The 18,511-nt window shown below is 41.2% G+C and overlaps 1 protein-coding gene across 2 annotated transcripts in view; it reads right to left on the bottom strand.

The window, feature by feature from the left end:
* Positions 1–1,853: 1,853 nt before the first annotated feature.
* dctd (dCMP deaminase) overlaps positions 1,854–18,511 on the bottom strand; it is a 29,948-nt gene continuing 13,290 nt past the window's right edge. For both annotated transcript variants that reach the window (XM_088642484.1, XM_088642405.1), the window contains exons 4-6: positions 16,625–16,741; positions 8,679–8,775; positions 1,854–2,394 (exon numbers count right to left, since the gene is read on the bottom strand). In XM_088642484.1, coding sequence (XP_088498610.1) covers positions 2,313–2,394; positions 8,679–8,775; positions 16,625–16,741 — 296 coding nt within the window. In that variant the 3' untranslated portion in view covers positions 1,854–2,312. The remainder of the gene's footprint in view (positions 2,395–8,678; positions 8,776–16,624; positions 16,742–18,511) is intronic.

The following is an 18,511-nucleotide window of genomic DNA, read 5'->3' as shown; positions in this document are numbered from 1 at the left end:
GGCTAACTCAGATGCCAACTCCAATATGTAGAAAAATATCCTCATTCCCCATTATTTGGTCTTACCAGTAATCTCGCCTAATTTAAATTACATCAGCAGAGCACAGCAAGTCAAATACTTTATTTTCCCAGCAATACTTCCACTTCCAATAAGATGATAATTTAATCCAAACTATAGAGCACTTGCAAAGACCATTCTCCCAGAACGATGATGGCTGAGGATGCAGAACAGAGACATAAGAGTTTTGAAAGGTAACTACATCTCACTAATGATGCAAGCAGGTTGAACTACAACCAGGACCTTCCCAGTTTTCTAAATAAAAGGGATTGAACTGGGAGGATCAGTTAAGGTTAATGTTAAGGTTAAGGAACTTTAAGGTCAGAAAAAGTTCAGCAAAAGTGAGCAAAATTAAGGTATAAAAGATGAGGTTAAGGCTCCTAAATTTAAGGTTAAGGAATGTAAAATCCAAACAGCTTCTGAGTAAAGGTTTAAGGTCAAGGTTAAGGAACTTTTAAGTCTGAACAACTTATGAGCATTACCTGGTCCCACAAAGAAATACTTTTTAAAACTGAAGAGACTGCGTGATCATCGTTTTTCCTTTCATTCCCATACTATCTATTTAACTTTTTATTAATGTGATAAGAAAATACAGATTAGTGAATATTCATACCTCTTGCTGGCTATAGACACAAACCTGTTTTAAAAGCACAACTGTATAATTTATACTAACAGAAAAACAGTTCTTGCCAGCAAACCTTAGCTGTTTCTGGATCCTCGCCATGCTGTGTGAAAAAAACACTTCAGGAAAGATGAACAGATTGTGAAGCTTTCCTGAATTAAAAAAAAAACACATTTATACAAGCACACAGCAAAATTTTATAACAAAAACTGACAAAGTCTTCAACATTTGGTTTACTCAATTGTCCCCTTCATTTTAGACTGAAATGTTAAAACTTTTGAGACCATCTTCTTCCAAGTAAAAGACGTCCCGCTCCACCTCTCCTGGATCACCACAAGCCTTTGTCTTGTCCCCTGTTGTACACTAACGAGTCCAAGAGTAACGTTTGCTGAAGACACAGCCCTGGCCAGATAATGAAAGGACCATGAGCATCGTCACAAGCCCATTCCGAAAGATTTTACTAAATGGTACGAAGAGTTCTCTTTGATTTTAAGAACATCGCTAAAAACAAACTGTGGAAACAAAGAACATCTATATAAACAAAGCAAACGATCATTGTTTTTAGGATAAATGCAGCATCTCTCTAACCTACTGTCATTAATGGTCAGACTGTAGACATATTGGGAAGTAGTTCAAGTAGGGAGCCGCGTCAGCATGCGTAAACTGCCAACAGACCATTTTCTTAGGAAACTCAACTATTTTAAGGAAGACAGAACTATTTTTACACTTTTTTTTACAAATCATTTATTGAAAGTGTTTTAGCATACCGTCTCACTTGTTGATTTGGCAACATTAGTACTTATAATTGGGAAAATTAGTGAAGATCAACAGCGAAACCAATGGGACAAATCAAATAAACCTACATATCCTCTACAGGGGGTTGTAAAGAAAGCTAAGCGAATTATAGTTTGAGACTCACCCCTTCCACTGTGAATTTACACTCCTCCCATGTGGGGGACACCTCTGTGTGCCAGAATATAACAGTAATAGACTCAGGACTTTCATTCGCTCTGCAGTCTCATTCTTAATGTAAAGCAACAATATATCTCCCGAAACACTGCTGTACAGTCTTCTTCGTTGGTAATATTTATCTGTCTTTGTTATACTGGACTGTGCCATTCAACAAATTTCTCCAAGGGAGCAATAAAGAATGAATACACCATGCCAGAAAATATACTGCACAAGACATGACATTTATTTTTACAGTCCACACCTAATACATTGGGCAAACACCCCTTCAAACAACAAAAATTTACCAGTCCTAAAAAGTTGCCTCAATTTTTTCTAAAAGTTATTTTTCTATTCAAATTATATTTACAAACAGACTCTCACTTGCATCATTCACCAGAAGTTGTAGGCTTTAAAAGTTGTGCTCAATACACAAAACTAAAATCAGCACAATTGGTTATATTATACAGAACAAAATCTGATTTTCAAAACGTGCCAGCAAATATGAAAAATAAGCCCTAACCAGCACAATTACAGTACGTGCAAAAGGAGCTTTCCCCTTGCAAAAACGAAAATATATCAGAAACGTTGTGCTTTTATCGTGAAAAAAACTGGAAATGATGCCTTCAGCAGCCTCAGAAAAGGGAAAATAAATTACAGCTCCCTCGGATCAAGTCGAAATAATTTATTCAGTCATTTGGATGGTTCCAGTGTGGTTAATTGAATTAAAATCAATGACAATCTTCTTGCGCTTTGGCACAAATTGCCTGCAAAACAAAGGGAAAAAAATTAAAAAGTAATTTTTGTTTTTGTTTATCAATTTGCAATCAGTTCCCCTGTCAAGCCTGAAGAAATATCACTTCTGAATTCACAACCTGTCACCGAAATCTCTTCTAGCGCATTGGACTCGCGAAGGAAGCGATTCCCATGCACAGCAGTGGGAAAAGGAAGAAGTCTGGACATGCATTCTTCTGGAATTAATCACCTAGGTCACCGTGTTGAGCATCAGTCAGCACTATTAAGCACTGCTGCGTCGGTACTTGAGACCCTCACTGTCGGAGATGCTTTTCAATTCATCAGTGGACAGCAAAGCAGGTGTGTCATCTACACACAGTGAAATAAACAGGTGGGCAATGCACAACAGACTGATTTCTTTATAAGCAGTGAGAGAATAGTGGAATTTGAAATAATACTGAAAGATCCAGTGGCGTGGTTCACAAGAGTAAGGGTGTTAATCATGGAGTCTTGGCTAAACTCCACTGCAGGAGTTTCCCCAATATTCAACTGGTGAAGTGGGGCTGCACTCCAGTGGTGGATGAAGTGGGTCCCTCTCCATATGTAAAGTGCTTTGGTATCACCCGTGATGAAAAGTGCTGTATAAATGCAAGGAATTACCATTATACTATATAAAATTCTTATTCAACAGCAAAACTTCATACTCCTGTTCCATTGCAGAAAACATCAAGTTACGTGCAAGTGAAAAATGTGCACATATACATTTTATCAGAGAGAAAATCTAACTCTGTATCATTCAATCTAAGAACTGGTAACACAAAATAAAAATTTAAGTAATTTGCAGTACTGACACACTTTCTTCAGTAGATAACTCCAAAAATATAAGACATCAAGGTGCCATTACTAATACAACCATGGTCACAGAATTCAATTTTCATCTTGTGGTGTTTTTACTAGGAAAACTATAAAATTTCAGTTTGACTGCACTAAAGGTTGAGAAGTTATAGAGGGCGAAAATTCAGTTTTCTGCAGAAAACTGATGATTGTTGTATTTCGTAACTGCATGTTGACAAATGTAACTATTTCTTTCTCCTCTACTCCTTTCAGACCAAAGCCACACCGAGATATACTGTACGACGGCAATTTTAATGTCACAGAGTCTGCTCGATAGCTGTAAACTCAATACTCTGCAACCGCTGAACATGTGGTCCAATCTAAATCCAATTAGGAACTGGTAGGATTCCTCATTCACAATGCTGTAAACATTTCATTACCATCTGAAAGGAAGCTGTGATCAGGGAGCTCATTAAGAAAGCTGACCTACTGAAACAACTGCATTGTGCAAATTGTCCCTTTAAGCAATGAAATTTACAGATCGCTCAGTGGAATCGGTGTCTGCAATGAGCCAAGCTGCAGTCTCATCAGGACCATCTGCAGTTATGAGGGGGGTGCCTGAAGAATCTTAAATAACTGTAAATCTTTCATAACCCTAAGTATGTGCTTTCTTCTGTACGCTCAAGATGTTTGAGTGGGGAGCACCGTCAGTGAGCGTCGACTCCACAGCAACAAGTAAAGCTTAGTCCCACACTGAACACTAGAAGAAAGAAAACCCCCTTTTGTGCGAGCTCACACCTGAAGAAAGCTTAACAGGCAAAATGTTTTCTTTCAGCTTTCCAGCACGGCTTTAAACTTTTCTTCATCCCATACTGAAGACAGCTCATACTGAATGTCAAGTATTTATATATTTCTGTTAAATGTACAGAAATGAGAAATATACTACAGTAAAATGAAAAAATACTGTTCCTTTGCAAGGTATTTTAGCAACCTGAACTCTGTTTAATCACCTTTTTTTCGGTTTGGAAATTAACGGACATGTTTCAGGGGAAGAAAAAAAAACCATCCCCATTTAATGTCAAACAATATACAGCTAACAAAACAGCATAGCATTTGCTCCAGTCTCCTGTTCACAAGCCAGCGCAAAAACTACCACATTCCATATTTTATTTGGCCAGGATGTATTTTTCAAATCCAGACATTTGAAGCGACTTCACTGCAGCACAGAGCAACTGTGAGCGACGTTTCCACAGGGCGTCACCTCAGGTGGCTCCCTCCTGACCTGAGAACATGTCTTTTTTATACACAAAATAAGCTGACCTATATGAGTACCTAAAGGAAGAAAAAAAAATCGATATTGACAGACTGCCAGATTTCAGTGTCAAACGCTGGAAGTGAAAAGGTCTCAACACACGTGCAGTGTGGTTTTAAAGAAGTGAATATACATTATGTAGGTGGGAGAAGCAGCCTGAGACCTAAAATAAACAATATTAGTGGTTTCTAGACAAGGAAGCTAAAACTGCACACTACACAGCAAGTAATTCATAAGGTTCAGTTTAGAATGCAGTGAACAGTTCAATTTCCTAAGATTGCATTACCGATGGCTTTCAAATCTTTCTATAAAAGAGGGCAAATAAATCACATTCATTTCAGTCGTCAGGTAGATTCTTTTTCAACATCTTCCAAAGGGATTTTCGTTTGAGCACTGTCTGCAGGTAGAAATAATGATTCAAAATAGCTCAGTGTTCAAAACGGTTTGCTGTACAATTACCTACCGCAATACAGATACACTATTGTTCTTGGTTTTTCAAAACAAAGCTGTGAGATTTTTTTTTACACTTCTATTGACTTTATGACTGAAAGGAATGAACAAGATGAAGTGCATTTCCGACTGCTTCTTTGTGTGCACAAATTACAAGATTCCACCTACGAATATGCTTGTCAGAATTCATACTGCAAGAACAGACACGCTTTCTGTCGCTCGCTGCATAGACTCTGCGTTGTATCTGGCACAAGGGCACCATTCACACTGCAAAACAGATGTGCTCTGTGGAGGTTTCTGTAAACCAACATCTGGAAATGGGGGCTACAGCATACCCATCACTACACTCTGTGACCGTGCGGTACAATATGCTGCAATTCTGTGATGTTCACTCTCTTATTTTCATTCAATAACCTGAATGGTATCTGTACAGCAATTACAGACAAAGCAGCTAATTTTGAGACATACACACACTAATAACTGTAACAGCAAGACAGGTTCTGTACAAAACAGCGGTGCAGCATACTGAAGGCAGTTGTACTGAACAAACATTTCAGATGTTAACTACTATATTATCATTCTGTCAAAGCTGTCAGGTGTGACAGTAGTAGTGGTAGTAGTACAGAACAAAGCGTTACACTATTTTTTCAGATTTAGAACTGGCAATTATTTTTTGTTATTCCCAGCAGATTAGGAATAGCCATGTGGGTGGTTCCACTCGTCGTCTCTCGTCTACGCACCCCCTGGCCGAGCACAGGTGAGACACAGGAAGTCCGCCATTAGTCTTTTCACATGCCACAGCCCCGTACAAAGAGGTTTGGTGCTGACTGCAGGACCGCACCCCTGCCAGCACCTCGGAGGCCACAGGGGGGCGCTGCTTCTCTCACGCCAAGAAATCTGACCAGGGCCACCCTCTCCTCGGCGGTGCTCGGCCAATTGCGCTCCTCCGTTTGGAGCATCCCAGTCACAGTCAGCTAGTGACACGACCCAGGCTCGAGCCCGCCATCACCGAGCTCAATACTCATTGGGCAAATGTTACTGGCCGAGTCACCTGGGAGGCCGCTAGTGTAACACATTTATAAAAATACAGATTTGCATTCAGATTAAACTAGGGTCGGTGCCCGGATATGTCATCTGACTGGAAGTCCTTTTCTGGTCTCCAATTCTATCACTTGATCTTGCCTTTCAATTAACTACTGCATACCTTCTTATTCAGAGCCACACTTCCTCAAAATTCAAGGCTGACCTTACAGTCCTTTTTGTAATTAGGCAAAAAGTATGGATGCACCTCCGAAATTTAAGTGCGCTCCCATTTCCTTTGCTTCTGAATTGCCAACCAGTTTGTCCACTCTGCGTTTTAAACTCCCACTCCCACTATTAAGTGCTATTACAATGGGTTCATGTTAATCTTCAAAGGTCTAGATCACAACTCCAAACAGAGCCTCCACCCTTGGGCAGTAAAAACTGTATATTTTACTGCTGCTTGCACTCTGTGGAGCTCACATATCCTTTAAAATGACTAAACATGGAACCATAATGACCTTTAATATAAATCCCTTGTAATGTCCGATTATGCAATGTATACTCTTATCTAGCAATAAGTGATGCCACTTGTGGTATTGAGAATTCAAGAACTTCCCCCAGATAATACCATAGGAAGTGGGTCTCTGATGAAGCCAAGGTTAAAAAATTTTCAAGGCAAGGTTGTTTAAAAATTCCGATTATATATTTCAACTATGTGTCCTTAAGGCCACCTCTATATCTTGCATACCAAGTTTTATGTGAGTATTTTAGTGCCCTATCGGATATAGTCCTAGCCTCCACTCCATCAGCACTCTGACTGTGTGCAGTATACATAAATATATCTTTACCTAATAGCCGTGGAAGTCAAACACTGAACTTCAGCAGGGAAGAGACTTAAGTTTGTGCTTGGAAAGTTGTTAATGTTATAAATCACAGTTAAAAGAGCAATAAAAAAAGGTGATGTTGTGTTTGAAAAGATCTGGACAGTTTTCAGAGGACAAACTACCTTTGATTTCTTGGCTAGAATTGGCTACGACCTGCTAAAGCTCTGAAACAACTAGCTCAAATACTGTGAACTAGTTTGCATTATACTGTACACAGGTGACAGGAGTTCATATTCAGCAGTCAGATGTTAATTATTCAGTTAGTTGTGAAAGCTACTCATACCAACCTTGAGTCAGCTCAGAAGCCTTGAGGGACAAACTGAAGTTATTTTAAACTATACACAGCCAGCTGTTGTTCACAACTTCAGTTTTCTCTCTCATACAAGAGAAAACAGTTTTTGTGGTGCCAAGAACGTGGAGGTCTGCAAGCCTTTAAATATCACTAGAAGCAATGAGAAAGAAAGCATGCATGGAAAAAAACAGTAATGTGTGAATCTGAAGTGTGTTGAATTGTATTGCTTGTGAATTTCAGTACATCATTAATCCTGAATAAAGCCTATCTGTTTTATTTTGTGTGAAGTAGAAATGCAGAAATATTAGCATAAACGTGTTAATTAAAGAACCCAGAAAGAATCGCTGCTTCTTCTAAGCGGATAATCGAAGGTATGTGAAACACAACACTTCTCACAAGCGCCAGCTACAATTAGTTGAATTCACTCATGCAGGTCGTTATTGGGAACACAAAAAAAATAAATAAATCAATTATAAAAGTTGGACTTCCACATTCGGTCTAGAATCTTACAAAATATCTGCAGCTCCCAAGTTTGCATTATTAGAAATTCCAGGCAGAGAGGTGGAGTGGATTCAACAGCAGTTCGCTGTCTGCTGTGAGCTGTGTACTGTCAGGATCCTAGACAGCTTGTGAAGGCAGGAGGGGGCTCGAATTGAATGTTTTTGCTTCTAATTTTAATAGCCTTCTCCCTCGTCTCCCATGGAAATGAAACGGGAGTCTCAACGGGACTTTTTCCTCTTGGATGTAATAACAAAGGCTATTATTAATTTGCAGGAGGAGGTGCTGTGATGAGAAGGAAGGCAAAATCTTCTGCGTCTCATCTCGAGGGTACGCGGCTCTCGTCCCCCGGAAAGTGGAAATAACACGCTTGGAAGCCGCTGCGCGCTGCCCCATCATCGGAGAGCGGACGGGGGGGGGGGGGGTGGGGGAAGAAAAGAGAAAGAGAGAGAACACAGCACTCAAGACCGGAGCGCAACCCATTGAGAAGGACCCAAAGAGAACGGGCGAGGGGAAAAAAAAAAAAGGGAAAAATCCACACATCGGAAACAAACCCCCCCAAAGGAAGACCGAAATGAGGTCTGTGCACACAAGCCTTTGTTCCAGTCTGGATCGGTGCTCTGTGCCGTAAACCGCAGCGTCCAGAACTGCCACTGCATCACCTGAACTGCACCCGCCCTCCTCCGTGGCACACGAAGACAGCTGGGCGTGCGGAAATACAGAGCCACCCTCCGGCTGCTCGACCGCACAGCAAGGGTCACAAAAACCTGTCTCCTATTGCCGATATCCTAAGTCTCTCTGGAAAAAAAAAAGGACTATCGATGGATCTGAACCCCCCCCCCCCCGAAATAAAGAAATCTTGCAAGGCAAACTTCAATTAAAACCTCAAGTTGAGCTTTTTTTTTTTTTTTTTTTTTTTACACTTTGTCAGAGCCACGGTGTCAAGCTTGTTTGTGCCGGCAGTGGATGCGCTGGGCTCTGACAGATGTAAATTAAGTCATTTACGGAGCTTCGGAGACTTACGTGTATTTAATTCCCGCCAAGTTAAACAGGCGTCTGGAGGCAGTCATTTCTGGAGTATCGTGATACTTGTCTGACAAATAAATCACATCCTTTATACCTGTAGGTAAACAGAAGAGAAGTAAATTATTATCTGACAAGCCACAAAGCCGAGAGCAGAAGCTTCCAGGCAGTGTACACAGAGTGGCAATGGCTTTCTTCAGCCATTATCTTTTTTAATTCAATTCTTTATTTAACCAGATAAGCCCATTGAGAACAAATTCTCATTTGCAGTGATGAGCTGGAGTGCACCCTTTCCTAGAGCAGGGCATTTACTGGAGCAGTATGAGTGAAGAGCCTTTCTCAAGGGTACAACAGAGGCGTCTTCCTACCCACCCGGATTTGAACCCACGGCCCTCCGGCCCATCACCCCAAGCTCACCACAATTCCGTGCCACTGCCCAGTGGGGAAAGAGGCTAGAAGCCAGCCAAGAAAGTAATTAAATGTCAAGCATTCAAAACAAGAAGATAGTGTGGAAGTGCTGTGGTTATCTTTTAATCACAGGGCCTGACCCAATCAGGGGGTAACTGGTGCATAAAGCTCTCCGTCTATGAAACGTACAGTCAAGTGCGCCGTTCCCCCACTGGGTCCAAAGAGACAACAGGGAAACAGTAAATGTAACAAAGGTCAAACACAAGGTCACTTCCTGCGCTGGGATTACAAACTGCAGAGTCAAGTACTCCTTTTTAACCACACATTTGCTCTGCCTAGTAATGTTATACAGTCAACTTTAACCACACATTTGTTCAGCCTAGTTATGTTATAAAGGCAGCAGCCAAATGAATGCTTGTAGGTACCCATATTAAGCTACAGCAGCCTACATTCATTCATTTCAATTGCAAAAACTGTCCTATTGTGTTGAGTGACATAAAGCTACAAGCTAATAATACCTGCTGAATACAGCTTTAAACACAGGTTAAGACATTGCCTTTTATATAACCAAAGGAAAACACGATGAAAGTAGCCTGTAGTTTGCTCTATTTGTCATTTGGATTTTTCATTTTTTTCTGCAGAAAAAAAACTATTTAAATCCACAGAATATTGGGGTTTGTTTTTGTAATCAACACAAAAATGCGAAAATCCAAATCAGACTGGAGCAACTGTGCGATGCATATACTGCATGCATCAAAGGCATGTACATCATTTTTTAAGCTTTGCAAATAAAATCCATTGCTTAGTACAAAAACTGTATTAGTAATATTATGGTACACAACAGTATTACTGAAAACAGGCTACAGAGACCTTAAGAGAAAATGAGAGTACAAAATAATGCAAAGCTTTCATTTCTATAGTACAACAGCAAAAGAATTGTAAAAGCAAAACCGGTTTATGAGATAATATGGGCTTAAAAGATGAAGAAGAAATGCTAACATGCTAACAGAATATTTTACTGTGTAAAGTATTGGACTGGATAATAAATGACAGCAATAACAGTCTATGTTTATAGAAGGAGCTCCATCAGTCTTGAGGAATTTCACCACAACTGACAAACTATGAGCCTCTACAGGGGCTGAGGCTGCTGAACACTAATGAATCACCAGGCCCTGTTGGCATTTTCTCAGTCACACTCACGGAAATAAGGAATGAAGGTCCCAGCTAGAACACCTCAACACCGACCTCTGCCAGGAGCCGGACCCAAATACTGGAGAGCTGCAAACTTAATACCAATTAAGAGAGACGGAGATAAAACTGAACCAGGAAGCTGCAGCCCAATCAGTCTTTATGTTTACCGCTCCTTGAACAGTAGTGACAAAACCATCTTGTTTCAACAAACAGCCGACTTGGGCTTAGATCAGGTCTGGTTTGACGTCACTTTCTAAAAACTTTCGAATGAGCAACAAGAAAGCGTTTGTTAAGAAGCCCCATAAAAGATTCTCCAATTAAGAAGCCGTAGGAAACTTGGGTAATGGATGCACATGGGTCAAGAGCTGCTCCACGAACAGGAAGCAGCACTTCATCCTGAGGGGCACAGCCACTAATTGGGCGTGTGTAGGCAGTGGTGTGTGGCAGAGACTCCTTTTAGATCCATCGCTCTCCCAGATCTATATCCACGACTTCGATTCCGGCACAGTTAGCACGCGAGTCCGATTTGCAGCCGATACAGGAGGGAGAGGAGCTTTAACACAGAGACAACAGCAAGCAAATTAGAAAAAGCCATGTTGAACTGTGCACTCTGCACATGCAACTTAACATTAATAAGCATACTGATCCACACAAGAGGCAGGGACTCACACAACACAGAACACGTTGAGTGATTCTGAGCTGCAAGAAACTATCATTAAAAGGGATCTGGGTGATTTGTGTAGATCTGGCTTGTAGGACTCTATGCTCCTTTGTGCCGACGACAACTATGAAGTGATTTTGCACTACAGTTGTGTAGCGGGACCCTTTGTCTATTGAGAGGCTAACTAAAAGCCCCAACGATGAAAGACATCGTTGGCAGGCAGGCATCTGGAAACCCTTGTGTGTGGGGAAACTTTGTAATGGCTGTACTGAAGGGAAAGCACAGGGCAGCAACCTTCTCAGCCCAACCTTGTAGGGAGATACAAGTAATTAATTGAACAAAAAAAAAGTTGTAACGAGAAAGGCAAGCCCTCAGCATGAGCACTGAGGGGTGAGAGCTGTTGCTATGGGAGACCAATTCCTCATGGGGCTTAAGCAAAAACCATAAGATACTTTTTAAATACAAAAACACTTTACAGTTTTATGCAGCATATTCAAACTTGTGTGTGTGTGTGTGTGTGTGTGTGTTTTAGGGTGGCAGCAGTAGGTTTCTAAGATAGTCATAAACAAAGTCAAAATAAACATCAATTTGTGTCAAAGCTGATCATTCCTGGTCCAGGTTGCAGCAACCCAAACCCTATCCCAGAAGCACAGGACATGAGACAGGACCACACCCCGGACAGGACACCAGTCCATCACAGGACACAAGGCAGGACCACACCCCAGACAGGACACCAGTCCATCACAGGACACAAGGCAGGACCACACCCCAGACAGGACACCAGTCCATCACAGGACACGAGACAGGACCACACCCCGGACATGACACCAGTCCCTCACAGGGCACAAGACAGGACCGCACCCCGGACAGGACACCAGTCCATCACAGGACACAAGACAGGACCACCCCCTGGACAGGACACCTTTCACAATATACAAAATAACAAATATAACTCAACATACAATTTTGCTTGCATTTCTTTCCCATAACTTCCGCTGGGTGTGTCTATGAAAACGATCTTGTGCGAAGGTACTATAGGGTCAGCCTCAGCACATCCAATGCAGGCAATGAAAAAACATTGCACAAAAAAACTGAACCAAAGTATAATCCACAACAAAATAAAAGATAACAGAACACATTATAAAATACATCTGTGCGTTAAAGTGTATGATCTTTCGCAATTAAAGAACAATCACATTGAATAAATCCGCCCTACTCTGACACTAAAACAACTGAGTCTTCTGAACACAGTAGACTATGAGGGGACCCGAGTCACATATTTATCCTCAAAAGTACTGACTGCAAACCTTGTTTCTTAATTTTAGAGCTCACAAAAAAGCTACATCTGTAATTTACAATTTAACAATTCTTTGTTTGCTATACCATTATATTTGCTTGTTCTGTTCGCAATACGTATATTCTCCTTCTACTGCGTATGTTTAGATGCAGGCTACAATTGATTCAATGTCCCGACCATCATCCTTAGTGCCATCAACAGATCAGGAATTGTAATTAAATTAAACACTAGGATATCAATATTCTAACTGTATGAAACCACTATCGTGAAACAAAAATGACTAACTGAATGGCTCCTAAAGTACGTCCTTGATAACGTTTGTGAAAATGCAGAAAACTTTTTTTTTTCCAAAGACGTCAAGACGTCTGATATGCAGAGTGCTTTCCCGGTCTAATCAGATACATCTTGTTCTTTGAAGAAGACCACCATAATTCAGGCCACTGTGGTTATCAACTGCTTGTCACAAATGCTTGTATATCTCATTGTGCCCGATGTTCATGACCTGCTGGTGACAAGATGTGTGCTTTTAGATGATAGTACTCCGAGAATGTTGCCTTTCTACAAGTCCTCGAGAGGCGAATGCTGACAGGCACTACTACGATAAGTGACAAGCTGAAGGCACTGGGAGACAACTGTTTTGACCTTTGTGAAGTCATAAAGAATTTCCATAATTCTTATGAATATGGATGATTATTTATGCAAGTCTCATTTTTCCCCAGTGAATGAAATGACACACTTCACCTGACAAAAACTACAAGCTTTTAGGAGTGGAAGACAGCAGGATTTTCTTATAGCCAGACTTTCATCCAGAAGTCAGCATATAGTGGTCCAAGTCCAACAGAAGTCACAAAGATTCTGTAAAAACAAGCGACACTACAAAATATTGATTATCTTCCATAAAATGAATCGCATTTAAAAAAGGTCTCTCAAAAGAAACGTTCAATTTTCAAAGACTTTGTTTCTTAATTTGTACTAATTCCTAAAGGCTGAGTTTTCCCACGTTTGCTTTTGTGTATGGTTTCCCCTCGAGAAGAGTTTAAATCTCCACCAGAAAGGTTTTTCTCCCTCACCATCACAAAATGTGAACCACACTTAATTTCGTAAAACTACGAGACTAGAGACTCCTGCGTTTTTAGAAACACTTGAGGAGCAAGCATCATTCTCGGAAAGAGGTTTTCAGAAGGAAGAAATGTCCAGCGCCGATATACGAAGAGGGTGGAAATGAGAGACAGTACGCGTTCGCTGATCGATTAACGGGAGGACCAGCTGGCCGAGCTGATGAAATACCTGCCTATCCCCCCATTCCTCCCCTCTCTCTCGGGGGTCCATCTCTCGCCAGATAACAGCGGAGGTTGACTCACTTTCGTCTGCGACTGTGCCGTTCTGCAGTCACCTGTCCTTTGGATGAGGACAGAACAGCAGGGACATAATGTTCCCTAAATGGGCTTTTTAATAATGGGCCACTTAGGATTCTCAAAAGATTTCCATTTTTTATTCTGAAATAACAGGGGATGCCAAACTCTTGTTCCCAGGAATAAAAAATGCAGTTCTTTTAGCAGCAGGGGATCTAGCGCAGAGAAAAGTAGGATAAAGTCCTCTCAATCTAATAGAAAGTATGAATTGCACCATAAACTGCCATCACAAACGAGGGGGGGGGGGTGATTTACGTTCCCTGGTTTCTGAAAAGGCGAGAGAAAAACTTCTCAGGGTAAAACTCTCTCATCCTTTCGCTCATCCCCCAGCTCTAGGGTTGACGCACTGCGTTCAGGCGTGCCCCACCAACAATGGAAGATACTGCCAGAGCTGTAAACAGGAGAGATCCACTGTTAGCATTTCAATAGGAGGGGATTAAGGAAAACAAAGGGAGCAGAGGAGCTAATGGGAACACAATAGGAGGTGTTGGATGAAATCAGGAGAGGGGTGAGAAAAAAGGACCAGAGAGCCACCAAATTAGAAGAGAAAGCAACTACAGCATAATTAAACAACATTAAAATGCAATCACCATTTCACATACTTTTCCTGCCTGCACACAGGCCTGTAATTTCACTTAATTTATTCTCCTAACCTACAGCAAGAGCTCATATCAACTGAACAAAACTGACTCCTACAGACCCTGCTCCTGAACTCAATGAGGCTATTGGGACTCTTATTAATCTGCCACTCCAATCATTTTCCTGCCCATTAGAAACACACGTTCCCTGACATATTTAGACAGTTCGTGATTTTTATCCTGTTCAAGTTCAAATGAATGTCTGTCCTATCATATCTGTCCAAATAAATACAGCATTTAAATAATTGAGGCCAAGTAACGAGGTAGCAAATACCCTAAACAAACCTGATTTGATCTATAAAATGACAAAGGCTAAATATGGAAAAGATCTACATTCTGGCAAAGACTTCCCATTTCTGACATTATTATCACCACTGAAAATAGGTGTTCATTTCAGAGTCTAACCATTTTATTATTAACAAATAAGATAAGTCTAGAATTGGGCTTTAGCTCCTCAACACCCTGGAATCTACTTGCACCCACTCCAATTCCAGAAACAGGGTTTAAACCCCCCCAGTGTGTTGTGTATATTGTATGATGTATTTGTCTTATAATTTGCACTATGTGTATCCTGTCTACAATGTCTGTCCTGTCTGTCCTGTCTGTCTTTGCACCGTGGACCAGAAAGAATGATATTTCGTTCCACTATATATTTGTATATGGCTGGAATGACAAATAAATGGGAACTTGAAAAGGGTTTGTTTTGTTTTTTTTACTTGGCTGAAAGCAGCATTACTCATTTTACTTCGGTTCCAAACAAGTCATTTGAAAGGCTTCTCCCCTCTGCCTTTTTCTAAATCAGTTCAATCTGGCTTGCTGAAGAACTCCACACGCCGAGGTGAAGACCAGCAGCTCCTGACTTACGAATGAGCCAAGAGCGCCACCTACCCTCCTTTTCTGTACGCACAGACGTAACCCCCAAGCTTCCCTCATGAAGTTTAGAAGCCGAGAATGTTTAAAGCAACAGTTGATTCAAAAAGATTTATACATCTGAAGGAAATGCACCCATAAAATGGGGTTGAAAACCTTACAAAAAAGTTTGCTTTCTGGAAACCGAGTTACACAGAGCTCAGTTTGAATGTACTCTTTAATTCAGGAAGCTCGTGCTCCTGTGTTTTCCATTAACTATAGCTTTCTACTACTTTTTCACTCTAGATATGAGCTCCCATTTAATTCCTAAAGCTGTATTTAAAGGATTTTACTTGTCCGTACAACGTAAAAGCTCGGATCCATGGTCTTTCCAAAATGCTATAATTTAAGAGTCCTTGTTTTGACAAATAATGTTTTGCACAATTAAGCACAGTGTAAGTTTGAGTTGTAAGAACTATGAGGCGTGCTGGGAAAACACGGTAATAAATTTAGATATAAATACGAATTGAGCTTCTTAATAAAAATAAACCAAAATGCATATACAGTAAGTGATTAAAAGTACAGTAGAACACCCACACATGCACAACAGCTGTTGCCTCAATCCTTTTGCTGATATCTAGCTATTTCAGGGAGTAAACTGCGATTTTACTGGGAGTACCAGATTTCATCTTGGTATGTGTATACTAACAAGATTTATGAAATGTATCTGCAATCAGTTGTTTTTTTCTTTGATGGAGAAATGAGAAGTGGAGGTGAAATAAACATGAACGCATTAAAGAAAGAGGCAAGATGCTTCCTAATGACGTGACAGCCTGGAGATGTAGCTTATACCCCCACTGTGCAGTGGGAAGGAGGCTCGACAACCCTCTTAATGATTAGAGGGTGAAACTTCGATCCCATTTCAATATGCAGCTTAAGTTAAGCCTACAGAGACTCTGCATCCCAACACCAACAGCAGGGGCTCCTATAGAGAAAATGAAGAAAAAAAATAAATTTGCGGAGAGAAAAGCTAACCCTGGGATTTGTTCCTGAGCTACACAGAAAGTACGGATGACAAAATTCCGTGGTATCTCCGACTGCATTTGTTTTTAGCTTTCACCCCACGGGCATGAAGTTTTCAGATCTCATTCCCTCTGGGGGTCAGTTCATGTGCACTCCAGCTCCCCCTGCTAATTTAAATCTGTTCAAAGTAAACAAGGAACCTTTGAAAAGAACAAAACCGACAGTAATTAGATTCACTAGACATGTTTCTCCTGTACCCTACACCCCATCTAGAAGCACTTCTAAAAGAAAGGATATCCTCAGAATCATTAGTCAAAGCAATTAAGCTAAGAGAGGAGACACACCTCGGTATCATTCAAAAAAAAAATACCGAAGTGGATATTTGAGCTTATTGCGAATTTATATTTAGATGCTTAAAATCACGCTGCATTAGAAATCTGCCAAAGCTGACACAGTCAGTTCCTCACCTGCTTGGATGATGAGTTTTGCGCATTCGTTACAGGGGAACAAGGCAACGTACATTGTGCACCCCTTCACGTCAGCCGAGTTCTTGTTCATAATTGCATTCAGCTCCGCGTGGCACACTGAGAGAAAGACGACGACAGCAGGGTCAGTGCTATTTAAAACCAACGCCCTCCATCCGCAGCACATACACGCTCTTATCAGAAAGTCGGCGAGAAGACGGAGTGAAGAGATGGGTGGTCTCTTTCCATCAAAATATTGAATGGAAAATGGAAAAAAATAATGATGGGAGGCAACCACTGCACCCGGCAAGAAAGGCCCCACATTCCCTGGGAGAACACACCAACTCCACAGAGCCAGACACCGAAGGGCTCTGTGGTCAGGGCGCCACCATGCCGTTGTGAGCAAGAGCATTCATCAACATAATGTAGGGCTTTTTGTTCTTTACGTTGGACAAGAAGCTCGCGCTGCATTCCTGCAGTGCTGCAGACCCAAATCTGGTCAGGGTATTCAGGCAGCGGGTAAGCAGCCCACCCTTCTCACTGAATCTGACCCGTCGTGACCAACTGGAGACGGCTGCCACTGACTGTCGCAGAAAGAGCCCAGCAGTTCATATTCCCAGTGTGTGGGGACTTATAAATTCCTCTTTATTTCAACATACAGTAATTAAGTTACTGTTGTGGTAACAGTTATTGACCAAGTGCTTTAAATGGAGTAAAACCCGTAACCAGCTCCGCAACAAACTGCCAGCAAACTTCACTCCAATGTATTCGCATTCCCAGCACGTTTCCACAGTGTGGAACTGTCAGTTATCTGTGCAGATTGGTTTTAAATGTGATCTTTATTATTTGGGTTTTTTATTTTAGGAATATTGTCAGTCATTGTGTGAGACATTCAAAGTTGTTTCATCACAAAATAGACAGACTGTGTTCATTTATGAATGAGAACGTGCATACTATTAAACACCCATTTAATTTGGTATTAAATTAGCACTGTTTACCTGCAATGATGCTTACCTGATGTTTGGTTTCTCCTTGTGAAAAGGAGTTAACATCACTACTAAATGACTGAAAGCATCAACACCACATGGGCCTGACAAAACACATTTTGTTTCAAATGGCAGCCTTTAACACAATATTGATATTTATTCTGTCGAAAAAGGAACCAGTCCTTTTCACAAGGTTACGATCTTTTGAGAAGAAAAGAAATCTCGTAACACTCACACTTTTAATCATGACGGCTGTTTTCAAAGAGAACAATGTTTCCTACTAATAGGGGACTGGTTTCTAGTTGATGTATTCTTGACAGCTGTGTGTGCATTCCCTGTGGTTTCTGTCAGATTTGTACTTGAATACCATTAAAAGAAAACACCCTTGTGCTCCAGATAGTGACGCAAACTGTTTTCAATTACCTTCAGAAGCCTGCCGTTTTGTGATCGTCCTATATTTCCACAATCCAAAGGTAATTCTCAAAAAGGACAGACAGCCCAAGACCGATTTAATTCTGAACTGTCGCTTCTAGGCTCGATAAAAAGTTTTTTTCACCTGCTTATCCACGTCTAAAAAGGAAGTGCAGCTGGCCGTCTGTAATCAACCCCTCGATTTAAACGCAGCGTTGCTTCAAGTTGTGCTTGTGCAGGTGTGCTGTGCAGCCACCAGCGAGGTGCCCAGCCAGCGTGGGCTAAAAGCTGTGGCGTGTCCTTCAAATTCAGCCAAACTTCACTAATTAGATGAGCTGCGGGTGAAAGGATGGCAGAGAAGGAGCCACAGCTTTATCTCAGCCAACTGTGAAGCCTTACCCCTCCAAGTCTCAACAAAAAAAAAAATATTCCCAGCCAAGCCGCGCCTCACGCAAGAAGCTCGACACCGCGAAGATGAAATCCGTTTGCAAAA

Source organism: Lepisosteus platostomus, chromosome 1 (assembly GCF_059453375.1).
Source record: "Lepisosteus platostomus isolate fLepPlt1 chromosome 1, fLepPlt1.hap1, whole genome shotgun sequence".
In the NCBI taxonomy this organism is placed as follows: Eukaryota; Metazoa; Chordata; class Actinopteri; order Semionotiformes; family Lepisosteidae; genus Lepisosteus; species Lepisosteus platostomus.
The sequence above is the reverse complement of the archived record's forward strand: the minus strand, read 5'-3'. Positions and strand labels throughout refer to the sequence as shown.